Raw genomic sequence first — 19,145 nt, forward strand, 5'->3', positions numbered from 1 at the left:
CTGGGAGCGAAGTCGCTGCAAACATAATGCGCCCAGGGGAGCGGCTTCCCCTTGTTCCTTCCTACAACCCAATAGTGCTCACATGTTTTACACAACACGTCATTTCCGATCCGATAATATGTGAAATAAAAGACCTGAGAATAATATCACAATTTTGAAATCAGTCTCAAAACATGTACATTTTCGGAGCAAAAAAAAAAAATCCATCAAGACGACTCACCTTGGTGGAATGAGATTTGTCTCCATCACCGTCCATGAGTTTCATTTGATTTTATTAGCGATCTCCTTCAGAAGACACTTGAGATCATTCAGCTGGGGGGAAAAGAACCGGCCTTAAGACCGATTTGCCAACTTGGAAGTGTAGATGATCGCGCCCTAGCTCTCCCATGAAACACAAATCGTGCGCGTGCATCAGACGGCGAGTGTGGCTCATGCTGGGCAGGACAGAATGAGTGACGGGACCTTCCGGCCCCCGCCCCTGCTTCCTTTCTGAAATCACATCACGAGCAGGAGACCACTCCCATCAATTAGTATTAGCTTTACTCAAGTGCACGTTACTAGTGATTCCTCCATAGAAATAATAGATTTTCACAACACAGAGAAATACTATTTAGAAATAATGTTCCCCATAAGAAATACTAATATAAATTATGAGCTACGATACAATAAATTTATGCTCTGATAATAATGCTCATGAAAATAATATTGAATATTAATAAATCAAGTTTTGGCCAAGTGTCTTCCCTCACCACAAAACAGCATACGTTGTAGAGCAAGGTAGGTACAAGGCCCAATAAAGTTATTTTTGATATACCCCCTATTTCACAAGATGCATGAGGCTCGTTCGAAATCACACACCATGGCTGCACCCTTGATCAAAGCTGCAGACACAACCCAATTTCTGTACCTTGGTTTCTAACTTGCTATGTCCCTCACTCAGGAAAAAGATGTGTTTAACTTGGGCTTCATTTCAGTAATAACCTCTTCATTTAACTTTCTTTTTTAAAAAAAGATTTATTTACTTATTTTTAGAGAGGAGAAAGGAGGGAGAAAGGAGGGAGAAAGAGGAGAGAAACTTCAATGCGTGGTTTCCTCTCATGTGGCCCCCATGGGGGACCTGGCCCACAACCCAGGCGTGTGCCTTGACTGGGAATTGAACCAGCGACCCTTTGGTTCACAGCCCACGCTCAATCCACTGAGCTACACCGGCCAGGGCTTAACTTTCTTCTTCTTAAGAACGAAAAGCAGCCCTTGGGGCTAGAGCCTGCCTAAAATAAGCAAGGCGCAGAGAGATCCCCACCCACAGGCATGTGACTTCTGGGCGCTGGCAGCGCTCTGTGCTACTAATAGGTGGTAGAGTGGCTTTGATACGCTGTTAGAAGTAGGAGTAAGATTCCAAGAACTTGCTCATGAAACAAGTGATGACCCCTACACTTTCTCTGGATGGAAAGTCTATTTTTTGTTTCTCAGAAGAGGAGGCATAGAGAATGGAGGGCAGAAAAAAACAGGAGAAGGAGCAGGGAGCAGGATGAGAAGGGGGAGAGGTAGTGACACCCCAGGGGTGACCCCCAGGCTCTGTGCTATGAACTTGGGGTCTTCCCTGGGATGTGCCCAACGTCTCCCCAGACCTGCAGGATGATGGTGGAGGTGGGCTTCTTGCGGAAACCAGCAAAGGGGCTGAGCTCCACAGCCACCGTCGTGCGAGGGGACCCAACCTGCAGGCACTCTTGGAGGTCCCCAGAGACCCTGGCTTGGACGTGTGCGTAGACGGCCTTTGGTAGGATTCCATGACATGTGACTCCCTCAGCCCCCATCTCAGGTCCACTGTCCCCACTGTTTAGGCTCCCTGTCCCCTTTGACAGTGTCTCCTGCCCAGACCATTACTGGTTGGGGGGTCTCCCTGGTCCCTAGGCGTTAGTCAGTGCCCTGGGCTCCCCATGACCTCTGCACAGACCCAGCAGGCATCCAGGCAGCCCAAGGCTCCTGCCTGCTCCTCTCTGCCTGTCCACGGCAATCTCCGTCCCGTCTGTCCTCTGCACATCCAGGGCAGGGCCAGCACTGAAGCGTGGCTTCCACAGCGTCAGCCCAACCCTCAGTCTTACTTCCCACCAGCTCCCTGCAGGGCCACCCCAGGGAGCCCAGAGTGACACAACACCCCGGGACAAACAGCCTGTTTCCTCTCCAAACGCAACACCCAGACGAACAAGTGCCCAGCTCCCGGATTCCCCGAGCAGACGACCTGGAAGGCCTGGGGATACCCAAAGGAGCCCGCTATTGCATCCAGTCCTGCACAGTTCGGCCTGCAAATGCCCCTCCCCACACCGCTGGACAGAGGGGCCCTCACAAAGTCCAGGGGCCAGGCCTGCCGTGACCGCACTGAGCCCGATGCCTGGCCCGTGTTATGACCTAACACATAAACACAAACTTTACGTGTTATGTGGTCTAGGCCCAGAAGCAGCAGACGGTGCAAGCATGTGTTTAAATGTAAACACACAATGTGGAAAGGTGAATGTGTCCCGTCAAGTTTTCCGTATATTACATATTGCCTGCGTCTCGTAGAAATCATCTTAGAACGTGGTCCTTATTGCTCCTTTCCTACGTTCTCTTAATAGTCTGTAAACTATTTCTGATCTTTAAAAATGTCCGGCATTTTTCCGTTCTCTCCTGCCTCTAGGATCACAAGCTAGGTCCAGCGTGACCGTGAGTGTGTGGCACTCGACCCCACTAACACAGGGGTCTTCCCGGCCCCGCAGCTGAAAATCAGCAACAGCACAACCGCAGAACGAGAGCGGCTGTGACGTGACCCACTACCGTGGGGTGGCCTGTCTCCAAAGGGGCCTCCACCACGCCCTCGCTCCCCCTACGCATGTGCTGCTCCCACGCCGAGCAGTGGCTGCTCCCCCCACCTCCCACCTGGACCTGGGCTGGCCTGGGACTGCTTTGTTCAACAGACCCTGGTGGAAGGGACGCCGTGCCGGGTCCAGGTCCGCTCGCCCTACGCCTCATGCTCAAGTGCATATTCATGCATCTGCCCCACCCTGCAGTTTAATAGGCAACAAAACACAGTGGCCTCAAAGCTGAGCCTCCCAGAGGCTCCCAGACCCCCAAACCGTCCCCTGGGCCTCTCCGGTGCTCCCGTAATTGCCAGCATCTTCCACCTGCCCCTGCAGCTGAGAGTACGGTAAGCCGTCCTGGGTCAGAGAAACGAGATTCTGCAGATCTTAGAAACGGGACTTCAGGACAACCCCCACTGGGCTGATCACCCAAGAAACGATTCTGCTCCGGCACCCAGACCCTGCCCAGTGAACGAAGACAGCTGACTACGGTCAACACCACAACTACTTTTTAATAGTAAACTTCTTTAATCTTAGACCATAACCACTGGCTTCCAGTTAAAGCTCTAAAAAGATGAAAATATTATTTCTTAAACTATAAACAAAACTGTACCTTTGTGTCCAGCTGTCTAAACCGATGCCTCATTCTTCAAGGGGGAAAGAGAGAGAGAGAGGGAGAGCTATTAAACTCCATTTTCCAGTCTTTTAAAAAACAAAATACAGATCATCTTCACGCCCACCTAAATCAGCGTTCACTGCATTTGCCTGTCGCACTCTCTCCCTAAGCCCCAGGAACAGCACCCCACTGTTGCCCGAGTTAGCTGTACAGCAAGCAGAAGCCACTGTGCTGGGGGGGACCCGCAGGGTCTGTCCTCCCTTCCGAAACCGGGGTCTCAGAGTCTAGAAGTGGAGGAAGCCCGGGGTGTCTGCTTTGTCACTGGGAAAGAGCATGAGTCCCCTGCTCCCTGGCGGTTGTGCGAAGCTCGCCGTGGTGCCTCTCCCTACTCGTTCCTGTTCAAGTGCATTTTGAGGTGTCTGGAGCGCTCGGTATCTGAGACTCTGCCCAGTAACCGTGTCACCCACATGGCAAGAAGGGCATGCTCCTAGAGGGCCTGCATAAACGGCACGTGGGCCCATCTGTGGACTGGGGGCCCCTCTAGTTCTGCGTGATGTTTATAAACAGCTCCACGGGACCCGAAAAGGACTGTCCGGACCGTCTCAGGGACAGTCTAACACCTCGACCAAATGGTTTTTCCATCTTCTGACATCCCTACCCCTTGTCACAGAGACACACGGGTGGCCCCTGCCAGTGCAGGCCCACTGTACGTCCCCTGAGGGACTCTCTGGGACCTGCCTCTGCAACCGCTGCAGAGGGACCTACACTCCGGTCACCCGGCCCCAAGGCCCTGCCCTGCAGGTTCCAAACACCACAGTCTCCCCCAGGGCCTTGCAGGACCCTGCGGAAGGCAGGCTGGTGGCTGCGCCCTGCCCGAAGGGCTGGCCCACATTCGCCGTCTGTCTCCAGCAGCCCGGGTAGCGTCTGCCTGTGCTCCTGCTCTCTGCTGTGACCCCTCCTTACAGAGCTTGCCGGGCCCTGCCGGCCGGTACACGGGGGCGCCTCGCAGAGCGGGAATGAAGGGCTGACGTACTCTTCTGAGGCGTCACTGGCCTTCGTGTTGATCTTGACCAGGTAATTTTCTTTCATGACACCCTCCCATGCCAGAGTCTCATTGTCTTCATTTGTGAAACCTTGAATAAAGAGACAGAGAAAAACATTCGCATTGTTTCACACGCCCCTTACTCCTGAAGCAACACCCACAGTGCATTTGGCCATTCCGGGGCCGGGAGAATCCGATTCACCCAGTGCAGGCTGACCTGACTAACACTATTCACTAGTGACGGCAGCAGAAAGAGGGGACACTAAGGAATGTGCTGGCAGCCTGAGCCAGGAACGCAGTCTTTATTCTACGCTGAGCAGCCTGGAGCCTGACTCTCGTTTTGTGACTCAGCACAACCATTTCACTAGTGACTTGGGTTCTCATTTCCTTGTGTTCCTCTTCCATCGTGATTGCATAATCACGCTACCCTGATTGTGCCATTAAATAACTACTGATGGGTTGCCCAGTCTCAACCTAACAGGGCAGCAACTTTGGCACATAAGGCCTGACACCACTCCACCCCGCTGAGATGGAGAGTCTGAGCGCAGACCTCCAGGAAAATTCTCCCCTCTTTTCCTCCCGGGGCACCCAGGACGTGCTGCGCAGGGGCCTGGGGCACCTTTCGGCAAGAGTCTCGGTTCAGCTTCCTGCCGCGCCTCACCTTTCAGGGGCCCAGCAAGTGAAGGACCAGAGCTCCTGGATTTCAGGCAAGGGACAGCCATCCTCTCGTGTTCCTGCAGCTGTCCGCTTGGAACAAATGCATCTAGTTTTTACTTAAGGATTTGTCCTGGACACGTTCGAGTTTAGGGAGAACTATATCATCTTCCTGGATTTCGGAAGAATTAACTGGGCATCAGCGATAGCCAAAAAGCAGGTGGCAGGTTCAAAGCAAATCCTATTATAACAAACACAGATTTACTTCTTTTCTTTGTTTTTCTCATTTTTTAATTTTTTCAGATGTATTTTTAAATGGTGGTTATTCACTTTAGAAAATACTTCACAACTAAATGTCTTTCTCTTGTATTTTCCCTAGCAATGCCGTTTCCAATGTTTTTTCCTGTAATTAAAATGCACGCACGAGCCCAGACAGAGCACAGTAAGGGCAAGACCATCCTGGACGCAGGTGGCAGAGAGCAGGAATGGCAAATGGCCAAGAAAAACCGCCCAACTTAGTCAAGGCAACTGGTGGAAATGACGACAAAGCACGTCCACCAGCCCAGCCAGGAAGTAGCAGGTTCTACCGTACCAGCTGGATCCTGCGTTGGCCAAGAGGTGGGTGAACAGGCTCCCCACACGCTGGAAAACCTGTAAACTGTCACGGCCGTGGGGAGCGGGGACCTGCAGGGCACCAGATAAGATCAGAAAACTTAAACGTATACATACTCCCGGTCTAGAATCGTCTCTTCTCGAAATAGCTCAGAGGATGTGCTCAAAAATTAATGCATAGAGCTGTTTCTCACAGTACTATAGGATAACAAAGAAGCTGAAAATCCTACACGTTTAACAAGAGGATGGTAAAATTAATTATGGTGCATTGAGATGTTGGAATATTCCAGTTAAAAATTGTCATGCAGATTGGTATTTATGGATCTGGGAAATACTTGTGATGTGTTATTAGTTAAATGAACAAATCCAACTGTGAATGTGCATGCGCAGACCAAATTATTATACAACCACAGGAGAAGAGGATAAATACCAGCATGTTGCTATTTATCTGTGGCTGGTGGTTACATTCGCCTTTGCTCTTCCTCATTTGTGCTTTCTTGCATTTTTCTAAAGTTCCACTAATAAATATGAATTACTTTTTCATCTTTTATAAAAATAGAATTACTGGGTAGCACATATTTTTTAATTGCTTGAAGACATCCCCAAAAACAGAAGTCTGGACCTTATATTTTCTGAAAGTTCTTTGAAAAACTTGGCATTTTTCTCCAAAGAACAGCAATTTCCAGCTTACATTCCCCATCCCCGGAGGCAAACACGCAGTGGATTCAGGGCACAGGTTGCTGGAAGAGGCCGTGGCAATCGTGGTGCTGCAGCTTCTGCCATAGGGGGCTCCCAGGAGGACCCGGTGGCTGGTCTGTGCGAGTCCTGGCCCCGCCCCCGCTCCTGCCATCACTGCGGGTGGGGGTGGGGAGCAGGGAAGGATCCCATCCTCTGGTGGCCTCCCATCCCCCTCCCTACTCCTTCCCGAGAGTGAGGAGCCTGTGAGGAGGGAGGAGGTGCAGGGCTCACATGTGTGTCTCTCCACCTGTAAGATCATGGCCCACCCAGGGCCGTGAGGGAGACAGATGCAGGCTCGGCGAGTCACTTCTGGCCTCTGTTTGCTTCCTCAAGCTGAACCCCCATCCGTTTGCTGGCCAAACGGGGGGTCTGTTTCCATCTTTCTGTTCCCATTCTGCTGAACCATGAAGTTCTGAGGACATGCGACCCATGTCGTCCTGCCTTTCACACCGCAGCCGAGCCCAGGGGACTGGCCTGTCTTCACTCACACAGCAGCGCCCCGGCTCCGCTGACCCTGGACTGCGCATGCGCCTCTCCGGAGCGCAGGCCCTCCCCGCACGCAGTCCCGCTGCCCATCCCGCCCGGTGACCCACCACGGAGAGACCTTCACCATCTCCCTCAGCTGCTCATCTTCCTCCCAGACAGGCTCCTCGTTGGGCACCGTCTTTGATTTACACGGAGTCTGATCTTCCTCCGTGCACCTTTTAACTGCGTTTGTTTTTTTATCTGGAACAATTCAGGACCGAAAAAAAAAAAAGTACAAAACTTGTTGTCAGAGACTCTGGTTGGCAATTCATCTCCTAAACTTGCTTTGCATTTGCCTCCAAATCTGAAGGTCTCTGTGGCCCCGAGCCTCCCCCCAGGTCCCACAGACACTCGTCCTCCACGACGCGGCTTCAGGACGGCAGCCAAAGACACCTCTGAGGCCCGTCCTCACTTGCCTCTGACCTCGGGCACCGTTTCGGGGTACAGATTCCAGACCTGCACTTCAATCCTCGCCTCCGACATAAAGACTGTCCATTCTCTCAGCCGGAAATGACTCCCTCTGTCTTCTGCGCTGAAATGATGGGCAGAAAGACAGTGCCTCGTCCAAACTGTCACAACGGTTTCTTCATCAAGAAAGGCAGTTACGTAGCTGTGATGTCTAACGACGTCCCAAAGGCGACACTGGTGTCCTGAAATAATGCTGTTAGAAAAGGTGACGATAAGGAGCCCTGAACCTGTGACATGAAGCTGGGAGTCAGCGGCGCATTTACATCCTGAAAGCCAGGCTTCAGGGCATGGAGGTCCTGGGACAGGAGGCAAGTGGGTGAGGGCCAGTGTCGAAGGTCATATTCGTGAGCAGCTTGCTGCCATTTCTATGTAGCTCATGAACTCCACACACACAAAAAATGATGTTTCCTAGCAAGTTAAATTTTTCTTAATTGTTCAGATGAGTAAAATTTATCTTTTGCTTCCTGAATCGTCTCAACATGTGGGGTGCACTGAAGTGACGGGAATGACCCTCCCAACACGAAACGTGACCCCACGCGGGGCGGTCGGGGGCCGTTTCGCCGGCTACGACAGAGAGAAGCCCAGAGGGAGACACACACACCCCCAGCAGCCCCTGGGCCACCCGACACCTGGGAGCAGTGGCGCGAACAGAGCAGAAAATCTCCACTTCGCCCTGCAAAACCAACATGGAGACGAGCACAGTCGGCCCATAAACCTCCAGTGAGTGGTGCTGGGTCCTGTCCAGGTCACCTGCTTCCCAAATCGCCCTCAACACCTGCAGGGACGGCAGCAGGGACGCCGCCGAGGGTGGTTGGTCGGGCACGTGTCTCGCACGAGACGGAGAGCCATGTGAATCCTTCACCTAAAACGTCACGTGGTGTGCTTCAGTGTGATATTGTTATGTTACCAAACTACACGCTTACGGTTTTGTAGTAAAAGGCTTTTATGTGGTAAAAATGAGGTGTTATTTGTGCCACACCCTGTACTTTTTTTGCTGTAACAGAGACTTTTTTTTTACCATTAGTGCTCCAGGGCAGGGCAGGGGACCCATTTCAAGAGCCTCCCCCAAACTCCACGGTGACTGCTCCTTGTCAAGTCACCTGATGGAGAATCAGCATCCACAGGGCATCACTTTGATCTGGGGACACCTTGGTTCACTTCCGGTTGAGGGAGACAAGTTCATCAGCAAAGGGGCGTACTATTGTGATGTGCGCTTCAGGACTTATGTCACCATTTCTTGCACTATCATGTCTTCCATCTGCATTTTCCCTTCCCCTGGGATTTAGGATGACACACTGTGACGCGGTGGGCTGGGGACAGGAGGCAGGGGGACTGGGTGGAGCTAGAACCTGGCTGTGGGACATGGCCCGGGGTCTTTTATTAGTCCTCCTGAGCCCTCGGCTCCAGGGTTGCCTCTCTGCTCTCCTCTGACGGCCCTAACTTCCTCCTCTTGCTGACCACGCCTCACTCTGTGGCCCCCTCTCAGCCTCTGCCCTTTTGCCTGGCTAAATTCCTGCTCATCCTCTGGGTCTCAACTTAAATACCTCCTTCTTCCAGGAAGTCCTCCCTGCTTCACTCTAGTCTGGGGTTTAGGCGTCCACAGTGTGGCTCTCCTGGTGCCCTACGCGTTCTGTGGAATAAGTGCGTCCCACATCTCTCAATTAAAGCTCTTTCATTCTTGGCAGTAAGACTCAGTGAATAATTCATACACATCCAGGCACCCCTTTCTATCCCAAACTGCTAAAGGTCACGTTCTGGAAGCACGATTGTGCATCTAACGCCCCCGCCTACCACAGATGCGGCTCGGAGAGCAAGGGCTCGGCACAGACGCTTTTCAAGGGAGGAGGACAAAGATCTCCCGATTACTCGTGAAAGGCAGCCGCTGTGGGAGACTGGCAAAGGGGACTCCACTTAGAACTGAGAAGCATGAAGAGGTTATTTCTCAAAGACCTGCCTCCACTTTCCTGAGCTCGGAGAGGCCCCGACAGGCACAGCAAAGGGGGTCCGACTCGTTCGCAGGGTCAGCCTACGTGTGGGGAATTTTATTTTTAATTGCTCAAGGCGTCACAGGTCATTCTGGACTGCTCAGAGCGGACTGGGTAGCAAAGCACTTCCATTTCCGGTGTGTCGAATCTAATTACTGTGGCAGGTGAGTTGGTGGGAAGGAAGCCCCTCACAGGCTGCCCCCGGCACAGCCCACATGAGCTGTGAGTGGCAGGCAGGGAGGGCAGCGACAAGCTCACTTTTCCTGGACTGGCCAGTGCCGGGTGAAGGAGGCCCTCCCAGGGGACCCACCCATTCGGCCCATTCCTCCAACTGGGTGGGCCTGGGATGTCCCTTGACCAATAGAATGCAGCAGAAATGATGTCATGCGACTATGCAGTCACAGCTTGATGTGGGAATCCAGCCTCCATGTAGGGAGCGTGAGCTGGGACACGTGGAGGCTTCCCCCACACACGAGAGTGCAGATGGCCATCAGACTCAGCCAGGGCACAGCCCACCTGTCCAGTGACCAACGCAGGGGGCGGCCGAGACCAGCCCTCCCAGCTGAGCCCGGACCAGGGGCGAACCCGCGGGACCATGAGCAAAGAAGTGCTGGTCATTTCAGGCCACTGGGCTTTGGGATGGTCTGTTAAACAGTCACCCACAAGCCACCTGCTCGGAGACCTAGCGCGGCCCTTCTCTGCTTTCCCCACAGGAGGCTGAGAATGCAGATCCTGCGGGCACAGGGCTGGGGCCGACCTGAGCCACTGCTGACATCCCCTGGCAGCCCACCGGGCCCTTTAAGACTTCAGTGGCCCCAGAAGGGTGACCCGCAGCCCCTGGAAGTGATAGGGCTCCTGGGATGCTGGACTCGCAATTTCACAATCGGGACAGTCCCCGACCAACTGGGAGGAGTTGGTCCCCTGACTGCATGTCTGGGGGCAGAACATCTAGTAGTAAGTGGGGGACACTCTGGATGAACGGGCCCCAGTGGGTCACCTTAGGCCCTCATACTTTTGCCCTTACGCGCCCCTTCCTGGGTTAAAACAACATCTATTAAAATGTACGAAGACTGAGTTAGTATAAAGGCAAGTATACTCCCACATGTTTTCTGCGGACTAGAAGTTCATTAGTTTTCTCCTGATCTTTAAGAGAAAGTAAAAGATGTTCGTGGGCCCTGACCACATGGTTCCCGGTGCTGTGCCTGATGGGGAAGTGGCCCTGCCACCGGCCCCCACCCCCACCCCCACCCCACGCCCTGGCGCCCCCCGAGATGCACCGCCTGGCCCAAGTCAGGGGCAGAGGGCAGGAGAACAGGCCCCATCCGGTCCTTTGCCCCCCGACCTCCAACGAATGAAAGAACCCTCACCTCCTTTTGCGCTTACACGGCTGACACAGGTCTGCAGACCGGAGAGACGCGTCCGCCCGGCTCTGCGGCTCTCAGATCGGGTGTCGGGAAGACCTAGCCACGTGTGGCTAGGAGAGCTGGACAGGTGCTCCCTGAAGCCAAGGAAGTTGGTGGCCAGGGTGCGACCAGGAACCCAAGGGTGAGCGACCCTGGCCCCTGGTGCAGGGAAGAGAGGGGTCCGGGGAGAGACTCGCCCGCAGCCCCAAGGGGGTCGGGCTGAGGAGATGGGTGGCCACGCGAGAGGACGGACTGGCCTGCCCTCCGGAAGGCGCTGGGTCCCCCACAGGGAGTGTGCGGAACGGGCCCCTGGAAACCAGAGGCTCGAGGGGAGCAGCCTCCAGGGAAAGCACTGCCCGCGGGGGACTGACATGGCGGGCCAGCTGGGCAACCGCTGAAGGACCCCCAGAGCCCCCGTATCAACCCGTGCCAGGCCAGAGGGCACAGACCCAGCCTGGGACAGGGTCCCCGTCTCTACAAAGGACTGTCTGCTCTTCACCCTCCACCCTCCCTGGGCTGAGGGTCAGCAACAGCAGTGCCGGGTGGGGGAGAGGGAGTCACAAAAACAGGGACGAGCCAACGGCCCCCTTCCCGACAACTCCACCAGCTGACAGGAGGCGAGCCCTCCGGGGGAGCCCCCCCAACCGGCAATGCATGGGCCAGTGAGCACACTGGCCTGTGCATCCTGACCTCTAAGGTGACACTGTTTTACCAAGTCAAGGAAAAAAAATCTTTTAATTTTTTGAATTCAATTACTTACTTATTTATACTTAGAAACAAAACTCATTATCATATTCCAGGGTATTGTTTTGCATACGGATATTGTTCACTGCTTTCTAGAGCTACACTTTTAACACATAAACATAAATAAGAGAATTAAAAACATTTATATCCGATATGTAATTAGTACTACCACGTGTAATGCACACCCTTTTTTTTCTCTCAAAAGTTTGTGCAAAAAAAGTGCATGTTGTACATGGCAAAATATGGTGATTGATTCCTTGGCTGGCCTGATGCCCAAGCTTTACGGACAGACAGACAGACAGACAGGTGTGAGCAGTAGGCAGCTGAGCCCCGGACGCCCCAGCCCGCCCCCCGAAGTGTGTCTCTGCCCCCGACCCCAGTGCCCGCGGGCAGGCCACTCACAGCAGGCCAAGGGCTGGGCGGGTCCCTCCTGGCAGCAGCCCTGGACGCAGCTCCGCACCGCCATGTAGAGGTAGGCGAAGACCACGAAGGGGAAGGGGACGTTCAGGCGGTTGCAGTACTCTTGCACCAGGAAGTACCTCTGGAACTTCCAGACCTGGTCGTTGTTCTCCTGGACGATGCCCACGGTGTAGCTGGCGGAAGCAGGAGGCAAGGTCAGGTTTGGGCCTTCCCGCACCAGTCGTTTCACCGCCAAATGCAGCGCTAGTGATTTTAAGCTCCGACCCGGACAGTTGGGGTCTGGACAGGACACAACGTCCCTGCCAGCGGGATGGCCAGAACCGCTCGGCACCAGGCTGAGCACTCCACTTCAGGAGGGGTCAGAATGGTTTCTGGCTTGTGGGTTTTGTTTTGTGGGTGTTTCCTCTTCAATCACAGAAAGAAATGTCAAAACTCTAAACTTATTTTTATTTCAAGACTTTTCAAAGAGTCTGTTTTTTTCATTAGTCTATTATTAAGTGAGATACAAAGACGCCCAAGGGACTGACTCTCCTGGGCATAGCATGCCCTCCCATTTGCCAAGGACCTTCCAAAGGTTCACCCCTCTGACCCAGTGACTTTTCTTCTGGAAACTTCCCCCAAGACTAAGCAGGCACTGAGAACAGGCAGCGTGTGAGTGGGCACACGCACAGGGCCGTTTGCCACTGCACAACAGAACAACACAAAGGGTGGGCGCTAACCACATGCTTCCCACGTTATGCTTAATCAACATGATCGCGTTAGGCAGCCATGGAAAATTATGTTCATGGCTAATTTTTATATGTTGGGAAAACACATACAAGGTCTGTCCAGAAGGTATCCAGCCATGTAATATGAAAAACACAGACATGTATGGAAGAAGATGCAAGATACAAGAAACATAGTACCCAGGACAATGACAACTGAGTCCCCTTCATATTAGGCACCTTGGGTCCTCACACAGTTCTCCCAGTCACCATCAGCTGCCCTGCTGTATTTTCCTAAATCTCATCAACAGTCTGAAATCTCTTCCCTTTCAAATGTGATTTCAGTTTCGGGAAAAGCCAGCAGTCACAGGGTGCCAGATCTGGGCTGTATGGGGACTGAGTCACCTGGGTGACTTGATGTTTTTCCAAAAACACTCTGCATGAGACGTGAGGCACGAGAGGGTGCATTGTCGTGATGAAGCTGCCAATCACCAGTTGCCCAAAGCTGCAGCCTCTGAACCATCCGAATAGTTTCTAGCTTAGAAACTACTGAACCACAGGAATGTTCAAGCTTAACATAAAATTTGATGCAGATTCATTGCTCTACTCAGTCATTTTGAATGCGATGGCCACACAGTACACAGCTCACTCCATGGCATCTACCACCCCCACTGGCCAGTACAGTGAAGTTGTCATTGTTCACACATGTGCAGTCCAGTCCACTCTCCTTGGCTGCCAGGTTGCACTGAGGGTGATGTCACGCAAACTGTTCTCATTATGTTAACAATGGCTGGAGTTTTTCCAGGCCAACCTATATGACAATTAGGCTCAAACTTGGATTGACAATGTAACCTCACTACATAAATCACATATGGTCAAAGCGAAGGCCCTCGCTGGACCTTAGACAAAAGTCATCCATCCCTGGTCCAGAATGGATTCGGGCCAGAGCCCGGAGAAAAAGGTTTCGCATTGGTGCACTTCACCACTTTGAAGCACTCTGCCTCATACTGCTGTGTCCTTCGCTCCTCAGTCGGCTGCAAAGAGCTTCCCTCTGCACCCCAGGGTGGGGGTGTGGAGCAGGGTGGATCCAGAGAGCCACGTTCCTTTCCTGGGTAAACATACACACCCTCCTCCCCACCCCAGGGGATGTGAGTGAGCTGGCTGACCACTGGACATTAATACCCAAAAGCCACTTTGCATAAATAGTGCATTTCCAGATTGGTGGTGTGAGGTTTGTTTACGCACTGAGGTCCACCTTCCCACATAGCAGCAGCTTCCAGAAGGTTCTTTGTCTCTCAAGTCAGTTCCCGACTGAGCCAAAGTGACATGAGGGTTCTGGCTGAAATTGAGCGCTGCTGAAGCAATGTTTATGTTCTTTAGACACTTTCCCTTTCTGTAAAGGAGAGGCTGGCTCACCATCTGGCCCATGCACCCTCCTCAGCAAGCCTGACACCGGACCAGCTCGGAGGCCACCTCTCCACCCCAACCATGCTCCTCAGTCTCCCTGCCAACCAACGTGTCTTCCCTGGGAGAGGTCCTGCTCTGGGCCCTGCTCTGTGTCCCCGGTGACAGCTGGTGTCCTCAGCTCCCCCCGGCTGGCTGGCAAGAGACTGGCGGCAATAACAGCTCAGTCACCTACGACCACATGAGCGCCTGCCTGGGAGCAGGAGAGGAGGAGGAAGCAGGGGCCCCACAGAGACACAAGCTTCCAGAAATTCGCTGACCTTGAAAATGTTACAGAGAGATAACAAATGTTTAGGGTTCAGATAGCTGTGCTTAAATGAGATGCAGCAGGATGTGAAAAGCATGAACAGAGGATGACTGAGGAGTGAGAGCATTTACACAATGCATCATTTCCACAACCCAGCCCAGATCAAAAGGAAAAATGTTATTTCAATAGTTGCTGCAGAGCCTTCTGGCAACATTCAACATCCATTTCTGATTAGGAAAAAAAAGAAGAAGAAAAGAGCTTAATAAATAAGAAATAGGAGGAAACTCCCATGACATGATAAAAAAGAAACAAGAATAAAAAGAATTCAGTGAGTAGACTTACTCCAAAATAAATGAGCAAAACTTTAATAGCCTTCCTACACATCAAAAAGTCGTTATTGAAAAATACATATATGAGAAAAAATATCTCATTCACAACAAAAATGGCTGGAAAAATGTAACAAAAATCTACCAGATTCATATGAATGCCACCATAAAACTTTGCTGAGAAACTGCACATGCGTGAACAAATGGGGAGTCACACCATTTCTTCTGGATGGTGAGATGTTTTAAAAAGGCCAGCTTCCCCTAAATGTCCCTACAAAGTTAACATCATCATCATAAAATTCGCAATTTTTTTAAGGAGGAAGAAAAAGGATTTCAGAACGTGAGGCTTAGGCGCCTCCGTATGATTAAATACACAAGACAGGCCAGGAAAGTTTGAATAAGAATAATGAGGGCACTTGTACAACAGATGTTAAAATGATATTTTTTAAGCAGCAATTAAAGCCATTTGGTAGTAGAAACCAAAATAGAAAGTTTGATCAACAGACCAGAATGAAAAGTCTGCAGAAAATTCACAAAAGAGAAAGTAGGCGCCGAAACAACGGCAGAACCCGAGAATAAACGGAAATACAAGAGACTCAGAGGCTAGAATTCGATCAGGTGAGCCCTCCTGAAGCCCTCGGGTTTCATGCATTTGCTGCCTGTTACTCCTTGCCCACAGGCAGGCTGTCTCCAGCCAGCCCTGCCCATGACCCTGTGACGCTGACTTCTTTGCACCCTCCCCATGTCCCAGCAAGCCTGTTAATGTGTTCCCCCCTGCATCCTGGGCCCCCTCTGGTTCTGCAGCATCAAAAAAAAGGAGGTTCCAAGCCACCAGTAGGAGACAAGCAGGGGTCTCCCGCACTGATTTTCGAAGCGCTGACTCGATTTCGTTTACCGCAGTCAGCAACACAGCCAAGGGGGGCACCATAGGCCTGTGTCTAGACCCAGAAATCTACCTATAGGAAAACCAGCAAACCCGTCACGTGACATACAAGGTTCCCCGTAGCCCAGTACCCAGCCCTGCCCACCATCCTCATGGGCTCCTCCCCAGACCACCTTAATCTCCCAGGTCTCCAGCACCACTCCCCCAACCCTGCGCCAGTCTCCGGATGCTGCTGCGGGAAAGACTGAAACCCTTTCACAGGTCCCAGCAGAGCAGTGACCTGCAGAAATGTCCCCGCCGGCCGGCTCAGTGTGAGAACATCTCTGCACTCGGAAAAGCCCGGTGACCACTCCCTGCCCAGCCCCTCTGAGGGACATCTTCAGAGGCACGTGCCCCATTCGGCCCCATCCAAGGGTTTCTATTCCACCTCAAACTTTAACATGTAATTTTTAAGTTGCGTTCTGTTGCCAAAGTGTCTGTCTGTCTGTGCCAGGACTCACTACCCAAAATGACTATCTATCTGCCTTAAAGGCACGGCATAAAACGAAGGTGTTCCCACTGAAACCACCACGCGGGACTCCCCGAAATGCTCCTAAGGAGGGTGAGGGGACGTGAAAACCACGATTTTCCACACGTAGTAAGAATTGCCAAAGGCAATGAACATACTTCGGACCATCGCGCGCTCATGCTCTCCCTCAGCCTAGGTAGACATGAGCCCCAAAGGGGAGTCACTCGCCTGACTCTTTGTATTTGGACTTAAACTGAAAATCTTAAAGCAGCAAGTACATAAAGGCCAGGTCCTTTGAGCCCTGCGTTCCGTGGAACACAAGAACGTTGGAGGCAAGGTCACACTGACCTCACGAAGCTCGGGGACATTCCTAAAGGGTTGTTAAACACCCAGAGTCTGGGTGCATCCAAGGGTGGTCCAGTCTCCGGTGTCAAATTAACTCGTGGCACAGCTCATAGAGACACGTTGTATTTCCAACGAAGACCGTTTAAGGCCCCACCCACTTCGGATCACCTGTCCCACGAAGCTCTCGAGGGAGCTCCCCTAGGGTGGCCTCCGAGGCTCTGCTCCCGGTCCCTCCAGCCCCGCCCCCGCGCCCCAGGCGGACGGAGCACGCACCCGAACATGGCAACCAGCAGGTTCACCAGCAGGATGTTGGTGGACAGCATGTAGATGCACACCAGGGGAATGGTGATCCACTCGGGGAAGCGCGGCAGGTTGTGCTCGTCCAGCTCCACGCACAGCGGCTTGGACTCGTTCCCCGTGAACGTGCAGTGCGCAAAGTCGTACGTGGTACCTGACCGGGGGCAGACCGAGAGGCTGCGTGAGGACCCCCGCAGGGGCAGTGCCGGGCCACCCTGGGGGGACACACGATGGCGACCGCGCGACGTGTCAGGCACTGTTCTAAGGCACTTTATCCACCCAGGGTGAAGCCTTCGAGTCCCACGTTCATCCACTCGAGTGTTTATTGAGCAGCTAGTGGGAGCCCGGGACTCCGCGAGGACAGGAGGTACAAGGAAAGGTGAAGCGGACGCAGTCCTGGCCCTGGGGGAGCTGCCCGCCTCTGGATAGGCAGAGAAGCAGCCACCCAAGTCCAAAGGCTCAACCCGCAAGAAGGACACACACGTGAGCTTGGCGGTCCCCCCAGAACAGCGCCCCCTGGAAGGAGGTCTCCCCTCTGCCCACTGAAAACAACGGGCAGCCATTAGTCCACTTTACGTGGAGGAATGACGCACGACGGACTCTTAGAGCATTGCTCTGGCTGCGGCACTGGGGACAAGGACCCGGAGGGAATGGAGTGGGGCGGGGCAGAGAGACCGGTGAGATCCAAGCAGGCAGGTGATGAGGGCAACTCGGTGGTGGCGGTGGGGAAGGTAAACATGGCTGAATCTCAAAGACAGCAGGAAAAAACAACGCTGGCTGGCGACCTGGACACAGGGGATGAAGTCCCAGGGGCGTCCAGGACAGGACACTAACGTGCACAACCGTGTGAACGGCGACAGAGCCTAGAAAGGGGGCCTTGGAGGAAGACAGAGTCTGGAGGGGAGGAGGGAGAGCTTTCGTTGGGAGGCGCTGAGAAATCGCAGGTTAGGCAGTGGGCAAAGTGCCTGGCCCACAGAGTCACCCTGGGCTGGAGGCCTTGTCTGGTGTGAGTGAGGGGTGCTGAGGGGTGCCCTGCCCTGCCCTGCCGGGAGAGTGGGGCGGTGCCGGTTTGCCGTAATGGAACGGAGAGACATGGAGAAGGCGTGTGGCTTCCCAGACACCCCGAGGAGCCACTGGCCCTTTAAGTTACTGTGAGCGCCGCCCCTAGGAGGCACTAACCCACGTGCAAGGGCTCTCCCAGGACCAATCGCGCTTACTGAGGAGAACGGTCAGCACAGTGGGCAGATGGGGGCAACGACAACAGGGTGCCTGTCCGTGGCTGAGCAGAAAGACAGCTGCTTCTCAGATCTTGAAAGAGGCTCAGCAGGAGAAGCCAGAGACTGCATGCGGGCTCCAGGATGAGGGAGAGAACAGCAGGGAGATGGGGAATGTGGCCCGAAGGGCAAGGGAAACTCCAGAGTGCTTCTTCCATGGCAGATCGGGACGCGACAAGCCCAGGCTACTGTGGGCAGCACAGAGAGGCCTTAGCTCACCGAGGCTCACGCCAGTCTGCACGTGCCCCACCCTCCCCTGATGTGACCTGGGAGTGACGGTCCATGCCATCTGTGCCACCGGAAGCCTGCCTCCAAAAAACAGCTGGCAGCGGGAGGATGTTGGAGGTTTCACTTCCAGGTTCCAACACAAACTTTTCAATATCGCTCATCTTTAAATAAGCGGGCACCCAGTTATATCAGAGAGTACAACACTCATTTCTGAACTCACGAGGCTTGTCGCTCTCAACAGCCACATTGCTGCTGAATATAGAGAAATGCTTTTTTTTTTTAACATTTAAAGATGACAGGCTGAAATAGTGGGCACACGCCTGCAAGGCGGACATAAAATTCTGTTCAGGAGCAAAGAAAATTTCCAAGGGTTAGTGTTCCCTCCCTGGTGCTGGCCCAGCTCGGGCCACCTGCTTCCGAGACAGCCCCGAGGGTCATCATGGGGAGCCCTGGAAGCTGGCTCTGGAAGCAACAGCCCCTGCCCAGCTGTCTCCACCCGGGCCACGTGGGACTCACCATCCACGTCACTGGGCACCTGGCCGAACATGGCCAGGTAGGGCTCGTAGATGACCGAGCGGAATATCCACCTCCAGCGATGCTCATTATGCCGGAGGATCCCTTGCCTGGCCACGCCGAAGGCCATCATCCACACGGCGAAGAGGAACAGGAAGAAGAACACGTCAATCAGCTGTGGAGGGAAGACGCCAGAACTGAGTCGGGGCAGTGCCAGGTCCGCTCAGCTGACCACCGAGAGAGCAGAGGTTCCAGGGCCCGGGGATGCTAAGCCACCCAGCATTTGCTCTCTGATCTAAAAACATGGCCATCTCC

General features: G+C 53.3%; 1 protein-coding gene across 1 annotated transcript in view; it reads right to left on the reverse strand.

The window, feature by feature from the left end:
• Nucleotides 1-246: 246 nt before the first annotated feature.
• TRPM8 (transient receptor potential cation channel subfamily M member 8) overlaps nt 247-19,145 on the reverse strand; it is a 56,224-nt gene continuing 37,325 nt past the window's right edge. Inside the window, exons 19-24 of the mRNA XM_037069194.1 lie at nt 18,834-19,005; nt 16,792-16,969; nt 12,024-12,214; nt 4,484-4,583; nt 3,448-3,481; nt 247-312 (exon numbers count right to left, since the gene is read on the reverse strand). Of these exons, the coding sequence (XP_036925089.1) occupies nt 262-312; nt 3,448-3,481; nt 4,484-4,583; nt 12,024-12,214; nt 16,792-16,969; nt 18,834-19,005 (726 nt within the window). The 3' untranslated portion in view covers nt 247-261. The remainder of the gene's footprint in view (nt 313-3,447; nt 3,482-4,483; nt 4,584-12,023; nt 12,215-16,791; nt 16,970-18,833; nt 19,006-19,145) is intronic.

The sequence above is a fragment of the Sturnira hondurensis genome, unplaced genomic scaffold (genome assembly GCF_014824575.4).
Source record: "Sturnira hondurensis isolate 20B ecotype Veracruz unplaced genomic scaffold, ASM1482457v3 Scaffold0018493, whole genome shotgun sequence".
Taxonomy (NCBI): Eukaryota; Metazoa; Chordata; class Mammalia; order Chiroptera; family Phyllostomidae; genus Sturnira; species Sturnira hondurensis.